Raw genomic sequence first — 15,631 nt, forward strand, 5'->3', positions numbered from 1 at the left:
GCACAGAAGCTGGGGTGCAGCTCAGTGGAAGTGCTCTTGCCTAGCATGCAGCAGGCCCCAGATTCCATCTCCAGCAACACACACACACACACACACACACACACACACACACACACACACGAAAGAAAGAACATTAGAATGTTTTCTACAGAAAACACTAGGAAAAACAGCCAATAAAGTATCCTGTTTCTTCACTTGTCTCTTCTTATTTTTCCTACATGAACAAATATTTCCACATACAGAAATTATATACATGTATATATTTCTAGGATGGCTTCAAAAACCAATGAACCAAAAAAACATGAAGTACAGGAAGAAAATTCTCAGAAACTGTTTTATTATTGGACTTTTGCATCTTACTTCATTCTCCACACTGCATTTCAAACTTGTTCCTTTCTTCAAGACACACTGATTTTATTTATGTATCTCTGCTCTGATTAAAAAGTAGATTTTAAAAAAAAAGCACAGCCATGCCAGACAGAACTATAAAGCCCTCTAGAAATACAAAATTATAGATATGGTACTTATACATAATAAAATATCACTTTATTTCATAAACAAAATGTATGTATAACTCTGTTAGATAAACTGAGAAAACCTGAGGTAGAAGAGAAATACATGGTTTGGGGATGCATACTTCTGCACAAATACATAATATCCATTTTATGAAAATACTTTACAAGTTGACTCTTGAAAACATAACTTTTCAGAAATGATGGAACACAGTACCTAGAAAATATCACTCACCTCTATGAGTCTATCTCCTGCCTTCAGTCTACCATCCTGAATGGCAGCCCCTCGGGGGAGGATGTTTTTCACATAAATTGGAGCTGAGCCACCTATTGTGACGTCTCGTGAAGTGATGCTGAATCCCAAACCTTCTGTACCTACACATGAAAGAAAATTTTAAAACTGAAATGAAGTATCTTGAATGTTACACATGTACACACTCATGTATACATATTTACATGAGGAGTTTTATTATTCTCTACCTCATCTTAAAGATTTGTAATTTTCACAATGCCCAACATTTTTTCTAATACTTAAAAAGGTGTAATAATTGTTTTCGAGGTAGACTACTATTATATTTTGTCACGTTAAATGACATTAAGGTTTAAATGCTTTACCTATCAAAAGTCACTCATCTAAAAAGAAATGGCAATCTTCTCAAAACCAGAGGAAGGTTTTAGCGTACAAATATGCTTGCTGAAAGCTTTCAAGTCCATCTTAAGTCTTTAAGTATCAAATAAATTAAATTGCTTTACAAGAACAAAGAAAAAAAAAACTTCTGTGAAAACCCATGGTAGCTAAATAATCAAATATTATTGTGCAAGAATGATATTAAGATTTGAAAAGTAAAAGGTAGAAGCAAAGGAGAAAAAGAAAATGTTCAGTGAGATGAGAATAATGAAATGAGAAATATTTCTAGATACATGTAACAGATTCTCCTCAAATTCCAAGAACAACCACAAGAACAGCTATTTACTAAGAGAATGAACTGTATTACTTTTGTCAATTGGAAGAGAACTTAACAAAAGATTATATAGTTACCACTTATATTCCTTGCTCGCCCACTCCCGGCCACCAAAGGCAAATTATTCACTGAATAATTCACCTCAGACCATGGCCACCAAATCTAAAGTTCACCCTATAATGCTGAAAGGTACTAAAATTAATGAGGCATTTATAATTTAGTTTTTTGATTTCTATAATTCTCACTTCTTTAGCAGACTTCTTTTTTAAATTTTTTTGTTTTAATTAGTTACACATGACAGTACAATGATTTTGACATATCAGACATTTGAATCAAATGGGGTATAATTTCTCATTATTCTGAGTGTACAGGTTGCAGAATCACATTGGTCATACAGTCATGTATATACATACAGCAATACTAGTGTCTTGACAAATGATCTTATATAAGTTCCATACGGGGTCTAAAAACGCTGTATGTCACGAGAATGACCATGCAATAAGCCAAAATGTGGCAAGAAAAAAAATCCTTGAACATAATGACAAACTTCTAATCAATCAGAATTTATTATAATAAAATTTTTTATATAATAAAAATGAGTAATATCTAAGTATTTTTAAAACCTTAATTTGTAGGATATTAGTTTCATTTTCATAATATTAGAGAAAAATACTTGCTCATTATGAGAGTACAGTGCTCTGTAAACTTAAAAAATCTAGAGTACATTAATTTAATGCAACATTCAGTACAAAATTATAATAAAACGTATAACATTAACTGTTATAATGATGAGCAAATAGAAATGTGAGTTAAAGAAGAACCAGAGCATCAATAAATACTTGATTATACCAGTAACAATACCCATCATAAGTATTCTATAGTTAAAACAAAATATTCATTTATTTCTAGTCTGGAACCACATTAATGTGCCTAGACTGTTAATGTTTTGAGTCTTCAGTGCAGAAGATTTGAATGGCATATTGTCTATAAGAAATTTTCCTAATTATTCTGTTGGGACGTTTCCATATGTCCCTGTGCTTTCATAGAACTCTTAATGACATGCAGTAACATTTATTAAGAAAGAATTCTAAATTATTCTCCTTTTGCAATATTAATTTGTATGAACTATAAAGACTGATTGTTATATGAACCTCAATACTATTAAAATATCAGCAATAACCCCTAAATCTGTAAGCTAAAAGTTCACACAATGACCTTTAAAAGAAAGATAAATAGATATCAATTTTCATTTAGCAAAGCCAACAAAACATTTTGAACTGACTGAAACAGATTACTGACCTTCTCCTTTGACTTTATTAAAAAGCTAATTTCTCCAAAAGAGCAGGGTATTTGAGAATGCCAAATGGCAATAAATATTAAGAAATCATAATTATGGAAGCAAGTACATTGGGGCTATTATATTTTGTCATGTTAAATGACATAGTTCCAAAATTATGACAAAGAGGCATCATCCTGAAGGCTCCTCTTTGTAGAACTAAGAATACCAGTTTTTAAATAATCGCTGTCACATGAAACATACTAATTCACAACTGAACTGATATTAAAGTTTCAAACTAATGCATACAATGTATATATTAATATATTTTCTTAAAAATGTTTAAAATGTTAACTGTAACAATAACTGATAAAAACATTATTAACTACAATAAAATCTTGTTAAATTCTCATAAAATCACTATAATTAAATTGTCTTTATTTAGTCCTAATCAAAGGCAATCAGTATCCTTCTTCCTATTTATGTATGGTAAACATAACTTATGTTTATGTAGAATATTTTAAGAATTGGCAGTTGCATAGGCAGTATGCATTTTTTGTTATACGTTCTCACAGTAAATTAAAATCAGGAGAAATCTATGAGGCTCTATATCATTTAGATTACTCAAGGTCAGAAAAATATTTAAAAGTAAACCACCATTTCCATTTTTCTTATATTGATTAAGCATACCATTTCTAAATTAGCTGTGTAGATGCAATCATATCTTTCTAAATGCTATTAAAATAAAACTACTAATTCCAGCCAAATAGTTCTCTTACTAGCAAATACAATTTCACTTCATTAATAAAGTGCATATTATAACCACAATTTGTTAAGCCTACTGATTGTGGGAAAAGTATAATTAACTTAAATTAAATGAATATTCCTCCATAAATCTAAAAGAAAAACCATATTTATTAAACTAATATCTTTATGGCAATGGCCAACTAAGATACTCTACCTTTGTGGAGAGATTTCAGGTAGACTTTTATTTTTATACAACTCTATTTGTAGTTCTTGATAAGTTCTTGGTTAAAAACTAGTGCCTGTGATTTAAGTAGAGAAAAAATGAGGAAAGAGGATCTGATATTTCTTTGATTTGGGAATTAACAGGTAGAGAGGGTTTCTGCTGATAGGCTCTGTATTTGCAAGTGGTACAGGCAAGCTGTCAACTCCTGATCTTGTCAACCAAGTATTTGGAGCTTGAAAATCAGTAACCAGAAATAAGGAACTTGTGGTTCACAAAAAGTTCAAAGAAAGAATATGACTTAGAAAGGAAATAACAGTTGCAGAGCTTAAAACCTTGTAAATGCTACCCCAAATAGAAAGAAGATTGTCTGAATGTCAGGATATGGAAAACATTCGAGTAGGAATCTTCTGCCAACAGCCATATGACATGAGGAAATTACTCTATGGATTAATTTCCATCAAAGTTCAGGAGTTGGGTGAGCTCATAAAAATATTTTTTATAATGACACTATTTCAAAAGACATGCTTTTAAAATATATCAAAATCTTCTAATATAATCGAACATGAACAGCCGAAGTATCTCAGTGCTCTGTTTACCAGTTGAAAACCAGAAAGTGGAGTCCAGCAGTCTGCTCTGAGCTGTAGAGGCAGCAAACTGGAACAGCACATTCCCTATATACATGAATCCACCATCTATGGGAAAGGGAGATTTAAATGACAGTGTACAAACACAATCAGCAATACCTTTCACCTTAGAAAAGGGAAGCAATGAGTGGGCTTTGTGGCACAGGACTGCAAGCTCCAAACCAGTTGGGCACCTAAGAGAGATCCTGACTCAAAAAAAGGGTTGGGGATTTAGTTCAGTGGTTGATCACTTACCTAGCATGCAAGAGCTTGAGTTTAATTCCCAAGAAGGAAGGAAGGAAGAAAGAAAGGAAGGAAGGAAGGGGAAGAGAGGGAAAGCAATGTAGTATTCTGGAAAAGCAAGAGACAAGACCTGACTTCTTGACAACCTACCACAAACAACTAACAGCCACAAACCAGTCACTCCCCATCTGGAACTGAATGAAGTAGACAATCTCTAGAGGCCTCTTTGAGGGCCATATTTGCCAAAACAATCAAATTCTCACTTTGGTTTTGTTTGGGGGGTCATGCCCTGAAACATTTTCCACTCATTATCAAAAATTTTACTGCAACAGTATGTGATACCTTCTTCTCATAAACTTATATCATGAAGTCTTACTTTTTAAAATTTTACTTTTAATGTCTATATAGCATACGGATATGAAAAGCATAAAAATAGAGCCTTTAATCCATTTTAAAAAATAAGGTTTTTGTTTTGTTTTTAATCTTTGTATATCAGTTCTTTCACATAGTACTAGATTCAAATTCAAGGTGCTAGGCTGGGGATGTAGCTCCTTGTTATAACATTTTCCCAGCATTTGCAAGGCCTTGGGTTCTACCTGCAGCATTGGGCAAAAATAATCAATCAACTCAAGACATTTGGATTAAGCAGTTGACTTTTAAAAGCAGTTTCAAAGAAAAATAAAATAGCTCGTACCTTTCTTCAGCTGGATATTGAGCCTCTTGCCTACTTTTTTGGTGTTATAACCACTGCTTGCACTTGAGCTAAATACATTCTGTGGGGCCGGAGCTGGGGCTGATGGTGGTTTTGCGGAGGGGTGTACACTATGAGGTAGTCGTGGGTGAGCTTCTATCTGCTCAGGTGGGTGGCTCAGTCTGGGTGCTCTTTGCAGTGCATGAGGTCCAGCACTGTTCACACTCCTGTTATCAATATACTGGCTGTCGGGACTGAAGCGGCTTGAATAGTAATTGTTCTTCTCACTTTGGGAAAGTTGTTCATATTGCTCTTTATTTGCTGCAGGAACCACATGGAACCAAATGATGGGTGTACGCATGGCTTGGCGAAACATATGTTGTGCTCTGGGTTTGAGAAAGAATGGAAGATTAGCAAATTAAGACCAGCAGACTAGAAGATATTATGAGCTTAATTAAGTATACTAATTAAGCAATAAGAACTGACAGAGTGTTAAAACTGAAAAGCAAAATTCTGATAACCCATTTATTAACCAAGTTTGCAAGCTCTGATATAAGCAGAGCTATGTCTCCAAATATAAATTTGTCATTCTCTAAATAAAAATGGCAAAATTATCTATGATCATGGATACAATACAATAGTATGCTCTCAACTGTAAATTATTAAACAAGTTTTAAGAACAACAGGGACATTCTAATTTTAATATTAATAGAAATCAAATGCAGCCTTCTCCCTAGGAGACAATCTATACAAATTGTAAAATGTATTAAATATTTCCCTAACAAAGAAGCCCTTTGAGTTTTCAGAGAAATAAATTTATAAATAAACTTGGAAAACCATAGAAAGCAACTACCTATTCATCAGTTATCAGCAAAATTAATTCAAGATTGTTTATGCAAGAAAAATCTCAAGAACAAGAATTACCACCACTACCACCCCCGAAAAAGTGGGGGGGATGTATAGCTCAGTGATAGAGTCCTCATCTAAAATGTTCAAAGCCATGGTTTTTCTTCACTATTCTTCTGCTCACACATGCCCCTTTAACAGGAACTGGCCAACTTTTTGTTTTTAATTGAATAAGGTCCTCAGTCAGGAAAAAGGAAATGAAGACACAATATTGTGGTTCAAGGAAACTTTTGTTTTTGTTTTTGTTTTTATATATAGTAAGGCATATTATGTGCAACCATTGAAAATGTGAATTAAAGGATAATACAGATGAGCACATTGCTGAGTTTCTCAAAAGGTGAAGAAGCAACAGAACTGTTATCACTGTATAATCTAAACTGGGCTCAGATTATTCCAAGACCAGCTCTATTGGTCAGAGGTCATTCTGAAATGTAGTCTAATGTTGTTAATTACCTCGAGTTTGGTTAAATTGTTAAAAGTTAGATGGTGGCAGAAAACAGGTGCAGTACACAGAGAATCTCAGACATGTTTGGAGCTTTTCAACTGACTATACTCCATCATGCCTAAAGCAGAAAAGGACTACAGTGCAGCCACCACACACTTACTGTTCAAATCTTCTATTCCGCAGATCACCATCATTAATCCTGACAATGCAATCATTCTCATGAAAAAGGTTTTCTTGTTCAGCTTTACCACCTTTCTCCAATCGTTTTACTAATAAACCCAGGGTTCTGGAACATTAAGGATGCAAATTATTACACATGTAATATTTCCACCACGCACAATGTCATATTACTTTACTGCTGATATCGTGTTTAGAAAAACTCCCTTATAAAGGATTGCACTAAGACATGATTAATACAAAGACAAAAATCAAAACAGTCTAAATGATGTGTAGAAATGCACCATTTCAATAAATACAAGAAATCGTTTTCTGGCTTATATTTCTGAAACAAGCTTCATACAATATAATCTTTATAGTGTATGTTGAAAACTGCTTCAAACACAGCTTGCCTAATGGGTTGGAGGGTACCACAATGTGGAGCTAGATGAGCCCACATTTGTGCATGGCTTTCGTAGTTTTCTGTTTTAAGTCAGCTGATACACTGCTGATGGCAACCTCTGCCTTTATGTTAAAGAAAAGATAACCAGAAACAGCTAACCTCATGGCACTAAAGGTTTCAGAAGGTAATAGGAAAGACTTTAGAAATAATAGATTCTCCATGCATGTCACTTGAATTTAATAGAATCTAATATTGTGAGTATCAGACCTGGTTAGGATTACCCAGTAAAGGAAGTAATTTGTTGCTAGTATTTCCACTTAAAGAGAAACAGGAAAAAGTCAGTAAGAATTTCAAATAATGTCAGTCACTATTCGATGTTCTCAAATGTGCACTAAAACTTCAGATTAAAAGAAAAGTTTGAATGAACTTTCCAAGATGCAGATGGAGAAAAAAATAAAAATTATTAATATGCTTGCTCTAGGACAACTAACTTCTTAAATTACAGGACACTCAATATATCTCAGAATAAACAATAAATGCCTAAGATGCAGAAGCAACAAGAATTTTAAACTAGTATGATTGCTATTTTTTATTTGGTAATTGGCATAAATTCTGTATCATGATTAAATACAGATTTTTAGGTGAACTTATTTTTGAGACTTTCTAAGTTTGCATTTTCTTTCATAATCCTCATTAAGGAGCAAAAAAAAATGATATTAGAATTCAGAATCCATATATTTTAAAGTTAAGACGTCATAATTTCCAGTAACTTCTATATATTTATCAACAGAATAACAATTTGCAGGATTACGTATAGGCTTCCCACTAGAAATATACCCAAATAGTTACCTCCTTCTTCTATACTTAAGCAACAGGGATATCTTTCCTATGGCCCTTTATCTCATTCTCCTGTTATATATACAACTTATCTCTACTATTGCATAGCAAGCTACTAGAAGATCAAGAGATGGGATTCAGTAATATGCACTCAAGCACTTAGTTGGTAGTAAGGTCTGATAAATGACAACTGAATGAATGGATGATTGAGTTTAGCAGAGGCAAACAAGTCACATATTTCTAACAAGCTGTTTGTAAAATAGAATGTTAGTGATCAGAATTCAGATTCAGTGCTGTTTTCACTTATACTACAGATGCCATAGAATGGAAAGCAAGTGAAGCAAAAGTCTCATTTCACTTGTTATTCTGTAGTTTAACCTTGTTTTTTTTCATGAGTATTTATAAAATCATCAAGTTCATTCTAGTGCTTATCATTAAAGATAATAAAAGCCATTATACTAAGATCAATTCTACCAACTTACAAGAATATTCAAAAGAGGTAATACTCAAATTCTCTTTTGTAATTCACCAGTGAAGGATTAGCATTTATTTGTGTTAGAATCTAAAAAAAATTAATGACTAGTAAAAATAAATAAATAAATCATGTAGGTAGGTGATTTTAGTTACCTTCTACTACATTGGATTTAAAATTGTAAAAATTATCACAACTCAAAGGTAAGAATAAAGTACAATGATTTACCTGCATGAGCAACTTAACTGTCTCAGTCCATATAAGGAAAAGTGAGATTCCATACCATAGGACACCAATAATTAAGATATTAACATATAATCATACCAAAATCTAGTCATCCCTATTTTTTAACTTGTTTCTATCTTCAATTGCAGTGTTCTCACAGAGGAATCAAAGAAATTAATAACATAAGTCTATAATTTTGATGAATGGAAAAGATCTATGTAAGAAATCAAATTAAATCAGATACTGATACCACTGGAACATGAAAAACTCACTTGGCCTCTTGACTTTCAAAGCAGACACGAAAAGAACATCTTAAAGGTAAAGAGGCCTCAACTCTCTATAGGTAATCATAACATAGCCACACATGTGATGCAGCACACCTGTTGCTAAAAGCCACCTCAACAGACTTAGAACACCTTTTAAAGTGCAGGAATACAGTCCCTGAAATAAAAATATACCGCACCAAGATTGACTCCAGTTGATTAGTTTTAATTGAGAAAAATCATAAGTAATTTTCTTATATGTTTCCATTTCTATAATCAAAAGTGACTACTAATAAATATGTTTTTAAGTACTCCAAAATATTTTGAGTAACCCAAAATAACTCACATAAAATTTCTAGGGAAATATATTTTGACTATATTTAATGACACTTGTTTAGTAGTTAACTACTAATTTCCTAAAATTTGTGAATTTATATTCAATAGATCCTTTCAGTATTTATAACACTTTAAAACAGTGTGAATGCCTGGTGCACTGGTGCATGTCCTCAGGTACATGGGAGATTTAAGTAGGAGACTTACTTGCACCTAGGCATCCCAGGCCAGTATGGAAAATATGGCAAGATAAAAATCCCTAAATAACAAACTAAATAAATAAAACCAGGAAACTTAGAAATCTGTATTTTATTTATACAAGTGACATCAATGTTCTTTTCAAATAAATAGGTCAATGGTTTGTGTTTATCTAGATATTGTTTTCCTATTAGTCACTCTAGAATAATAATCCTAAAGTAAAAAAGCATGCCATGTTTTGTATATATAATGACTCTTTTCTTATATGGCCAAATGCATCACTAATCCAAATATAGAAAAGTGTTAAAAATCATAAATAAATACACTAGCACATTTCCAGGAAATATAATGGAAATTTATTAACCAAGACTTTAGAATCCAACATTACTATAATAGTTGCAAATAACTCAGAATCCTTTTACTCATCACTGGGGTTCATAGACATGATGGAGTGGGGAGGTGGCACAGGACAAAGAACTTCACCCTGAGTGACAGCAAATGATCAGGGAATCAAGGAACAGACTGAATTAAGGTGAAGTTAGTAGCCTGCTGATTTCTAAGTACTTGACCACACTATTAGAATCATTCTCTCAAAAAGAATGAATTAATTTAAAAAGTAAAGTGGTACAATCTGCAAAATTATCTCATTTGCTCCAATAGGTGAAAATGATTACAAAAGGAATAGAAATTAATGATGATTAAAAAAAAAAAAACTCACAAGAAAATTGAACAGATAACAGCTAGACTGAGAAGGAAAAGAACTTCTAAGGGGAAATCAAATGGAAGTAGCAATAACACACATTCAGCTTCCCATAAAATGTGTGGAGGCAAGCATATAATATTTCTACTTCTATACCTATCACTTTAAACTTAAAGCTATATCAAAGGTACATTAAAAGCAAATTTTAGATATGTATTCTGCAAAATCAACCCAGCAACTGATGTGTGTTCTAAAGCAGAGAATATTTACCATCTATGGTACAGCAGCTCCCACAACACTTTTATCATAGAGAGTCCCTGAAGTCAGCCAGGTTCTAAACCTTTGGGCATGTCTGCGCACTGGTAGAGAGAATTATTTTTGCTACTGGCAGGTAGTGCCAGAGTTCCTTGTGGGGGCAACCATGTTCCATCAAAAGAAGAGACTACTGTATAAAAAGTAAAAAGGACTGGGCATGAGGCGTATGCCTATATAGCTCAGAAGGCTGAAGCAGGAAGATTGAAAGTTCAAAGCCAGTTTCAGTGACTTAGGGAGACCTTGTCTCAAAACAAAAAAATAAAAAGAGCTGGGATGTGGCTCAGTGGTTAAGTGCCCCAGGGTGCATTCCCTGGTGGAAGGAAGGAAGGAAGGAAGGAAGGGAGGGAGGGAGGGAGGGAGAGAGGGAAGGAAGGAAGGAAGGAAGGGAAATTAATTGTGTATTTATTAATGCAGCTGGTCACTTTCATAAAGAAATAACTATAGAGATTAGGGATAGTTTAAAAAAAAATCCTACCACAATTCCCCTATAAGTCCAATGTAAACCCTACTCAGTTTATATGCTTTTCAAGCAAATGGATTTTTTTTTCTGGTTAGTCTCAAACATTCCTCATCTTCTACTGTTTCCTACATCTTTTTCCATTCCAAATACTTTTCCTAAGCAAACAAACAAAAATAAGCAATTGTATAGGCATTTCTTTCAAGTCTTTCCTCACAGTTCTTGAACAATTCTCTTTAAAAAGTCAAAGTAAAACTACAGTCACAGAAAGCAAGCATTGAAAGGCTGCCTCTTTGTACATGATTTTGGATGCATAATTAGAAATTTAACTGCTTAGATTATATTAAGGATTGCACCACTACATTTTTACAAGGTTCATTAGCCTAATTATACACTTAATTAAAATAAACTCAGTCACACATGGTAACATTTTCAAATCTAAGTATAAATTACAACCAATGATAAAACTGAAAATAAGTAACAAATGTTTTATTGACATCTAAATTGGCTGAGTAAGTCTGAGTTTTGCTTTGATAATGTAAACTCCCACAACTGCCACCCAGCTGTATGGAAATGATCATAATTCATCTTAATAAAAGCTGACACAGTGTAAACACCACAACTGTAGTGAAGGCAGAGTATGAATGGGCAGAACAGGATCCCATCAAAAGAAATCTGTCACCTCCCAGAGTGCTGGGGTGGGGGAGGGTGGGCAGCATTACCTACATGATCCCTGAAACCACAGCCAATGACAGAGCCCACTGCAACTCAAGAAAGTTTAAAGACAACTAAAATTAAACAAACAAATAAAAAATCTTTGGACTGAGGGTGTAACTCTGTGGTTACACAGAGTATTTGTCTAGCACCCATGAGGACGCCCTGGGAGAGGAGAAGAGAGGAAGGGAGAAAGGAAAGAGGAGGAGGAGGGGAGAAAGGAAGGAAATTAATTGTGTATTTATTAATGCAGCTGAGGGGAGGTTGGCAGAGGGGAGGAGGGAGGAGAAGAGAGATAAGCTTAATGGATGAGAAAAGGTAGTAGCAAAAAAAAAAAAAGGTAAATAAAAATGTAGAATTTCTAGCTGGACATGGTGGCACATAAATCTGTAAATTTATGTAAGTTCTGTAAATCTCAGCAATTCCAAAGGCAAGAGATTACAAGTTCCAGGCAAGGCTGGGCAACATAGTGAGACCCTGTCTTAAAAAGGGCTGGAGATATAGCTCAGTTACCACTAAGGTTTTCTGTGTTCAATCCCCAAGTACCAATACAAACAACAACAGGAAGGGGGAGGGGAGAGGTGGAGAATTCTACAGATTCAGGCAGAAATGATAGATACTATCACACTACATTTAAAAAAACGTAATTTAACTGAATGTAAAATAAAAACTTTTCTTTCTGAACCAACAGATTATTGTCCGATATTATGCACAAACATTCTGACAAAAGACTATTGACCAATTGAATAAATTTAAATTGTATTTTTTCAAAAGCAATGAAATTAAGTACTCAAAGTTCAAGAGCATATTTATTCTGTGCTAATTCCATAAGGTTCACATTGACTCTAAGTCTTATTAACATATGTACCCAATTAACTAAACAAATATGTATTCAGATTCTCAAATTTAAAATAGAACAATAAATTTTCTCTTAGGTTAATGATATGGGGGAAAAAATCATTTTCCACAATTGTGTAGACAAATCACTACCTCCCCAGACAACCAGAATACCAAGCAACATTGGAAAGAATTCTAAGGCATATAATGGAATGTTAAGTTGAAGATAAAATATATTCTCATGACTTAATCATTTTTATTAGCTGCCAATGCCACATACATTTGTAAAATGAATTACATTTATTGTCTTATTTAAACCATACAGAAGTCATGATTCCCATCACTTCACATAGAGACTGAGGCTAAGTGAAGTTAACCTGATCATAGTATAAAGAAAGAGCTAGGTTACATCCAGGTATTCCAGCTGTTCCTAACAACCTCTCTGCAAATAACAATTGAATAGCAATCAGGTAAATTATAATCTAGAGAGCCAAACTCATATTTTGCTGAAATAATTAAATAAATGAATCTCAAGATCTTTCAAAAAATTGTTTGTCCTACTCTTACAGAAAGAAGAACATTTGGGCTGGGGATATAGCTCAGTGGTAGGTCACTTGCAGAGCATTCATACAAAGCCCTAGCAACACATGTTAAAAAAAAAAGAAGAACAGTAGCTTGAGGGAAACTTGATCATTTCATATGTCCAATATACCCTAAACAAACATATTTCAGTAATTTACTAGATAATTAATGTGCACTTACATTAATATAGAATACATTTTATAGAACAAAAATAGTAATACATACAGAATGCACATTTTCCAACAGGGTCATTTTTATTTCAACACAAAACCCCCAAACATTACAAATATTCTCTTAGGTATATGAATTTAGGGGGGCTTAAGAGATAGGAGAATTTATAGACAATAATGTAAGTAGGCAATAGGTAGATGTAAAAGGGAGAAGTCATAAAAGAAACCTTAGCACATCAGTTAAAGAAGCTTTTCCTAAGGATGTGAATGCTTCATCTGATACTCTGAATATTAAGTTGAAAAAAAAAACTTACTTGGAGAAAAAAAGTCAAAACCAGACAAATCAAAAGCATACATAGGTTAAAAAATAATCATCATAAGAAGAGAAGTAATGAGAAATTAGACCAGTTGCCAACACAGGCCAATTGCAGAAAGTCAGAAACACACCCAGACCCACCCAGGCATATTTATACACACAACGATGCACAATCTCACCAGGCCCTGATTTTCTCCCTACATGAGAATTGGATCCTAGAAAGAATTATGTGAGCACATTTTACTAACTGGGAGATGGTGGATGGGTTTGTTTGTTTCTTTTTTCCTTTTTTCTTGTGAATTCCTGAGAACAGGCGGGGGAAGGGAAAAATGTGCAAAATAACACCCCATTGCCACAAAAGGCTTTCTTGTCAACCAGTAAGTGAAACTGAAAAGAATTATGGATGGCTGCTTCCCCCAAATATAAATAGAAAACAGATAAGGGAGTTTTAAACATGACAAATAGTAGACTATAAACTCCAGGCCATCAGGCATTTTTGTTTATTTGATTCCTAAGGGCAAAGGCTGGCAAACTACAGTCCATGAGTCAAACCAGCCAGCACATGATTTTGTAAGAGAAGCTTTCCTGAAACACAGCCACACTCCTTTGTTAGTTTGTTTTGCTTGTTTTGCAATACATGGGAATAAAAACCAGGAACTCGCAAATGCTATGCAAGTTCACTGTCACTTAATTACATTCCCAGCCCTTTTTATTTTTATTATTTTTTATTTTGAGTCAGGCCTGAGTTGCCCAGGCTGCCCTCAAACCTGATGAACCTCCTGCCTCAGCCTCCCCAGGAGTGCAATTACAGGTGTATGTGATTACTCCTGGTCATTTGTTTATATTTTGTCAATGATAGTGTTCAAACTACAATGAGTATGAGTAGTGTTCAAACTACAATGAGTATGGACTCGTGCCCCTGAGGGTCTCTTTATAGAAAATTTGTGAATTCCTGATCTGGGATATCCTCTGCACCAGAAATTGTAATTGGTAGATACTAGATTTCTTTTTAAATCTGCTTAAATAAAATTAATAAACACAAACACATAATTACTATTTCCATAAGGAAAAAGTAATACCAAAGAGATTCTAAGTGCCACAGATTTAAATATCAAGATGAATGTATACAAATATCCACTACAGAAGAGATTCAGAGAAGTAGTCTATACTGTATCTAAATATGTTGTATTTTCCTTAATTAGATGTGGCATTCGAGGTAGTCTGGAGGGTGTTCCATTTTGCTTAAGACACATAATTCCAATTCTGAATTGTACCTTAGACTCCTTGACTTTGAAAGTCTAAATGGGAAAGCAATACTGATGTGTATTTATCACATGTATAAAAATAAGTATTCAGTAAGAGTTATTCAATTAGTTATGTCTCCAAAATTGAGAAGGCCCAAGAAAGATTAGAATATTGCACCATGGAAGGTATTCATGGAAATTTCCACTTACGTACCATGAATATGTATCCTTGTATTCCCACTAGAGGTATATGCAATTTCTTCATGAGTTCCACTTAATTTCTTCCTTTCTGCTAGTCCATACTGCTTAATTTGCCCTTGCAGCCACCATGGAGTTGATGCAGCTCCCTTTATAAGCTGTCATCACATTTAAAATTGTCATCCTCAACAAGCCAGCTTCAGTTACCAAATGTAGACAATTCTTCCTCTCTCAGCTCACAGATCACTATTATATAACTATATCAACATTTATCACATAATTATAATTGTGTGATTTCTCGGCTATCACTCCATATAGACTGCAGATTCCCAGAGGAAAACTATTTCCTATTCATCTTTGTCTCCTAGCACCTAATACAGGAATTATCACAATTTGAATGCTTGGAAACGATTCCAACTGAACTTGAGGAACCCACTTTGAAGCATTTCTGGGTGTATTTGGGATCAAGAAGATCAGTGTCTGGGAGTATGAGCAGCCTATCTGCTTTTCCTTCCCCACTGTCTACCCACCTCTGAAGAACCATGACTATCATGATGGAAGTTTAAAGATGCAACACAAGACT

The 15,631-nt window shown here is 34.0% G+C and overlaps 1 protein-coding gene across 18 annotated transcripts in view; it reads right to left on the reverse strand.

Annotated features, from left to right (window-relative positions):
• The window catches only part of PARD3 (par-3 family cell polarity regulator), a 692,586-nt gene that overhangs the window by 281,460 nt on the left and 395,495 nt on the right, over positions 1 to 15,631 (reverse strand). For all 18 annotated transcript variants that reach the window (XM_081300388.1, XM_081300389.1, XM_081300386.1 and 15 more), the window contains 3 exons: positions 6,789 to 6,914; positions 5,281 to 5,663; positions 748 to 887 (listed from right to left, as the gene is read on the reverse strand). In XM_081300388.1, the coding sequence (XP_081156514.1) occupies positions 748 to 887; positions 5,281 to 5,663; positions 6,789 to 6,914 (649 nt within the window). The remainder of the gene's footprint in view (positions 1 to 747; positions 888 to 5,280; positions 5,664 to 6,788; positions 6,915 to 15,631) is intronic.

The sequence above is a fragment of the Spermophilus citellus genome (assembly GCF_964194105.1).
Source record: "Spermophilus citellus genome assembly, chromosome: 6".
In the NCBI taxonomy this organism is placed as follows: Eukaryota; Metazoa; Chordata; class Mammalia; order Rodentia; family Sciuridae; genus Spermophilus; species Spermophilus citellus.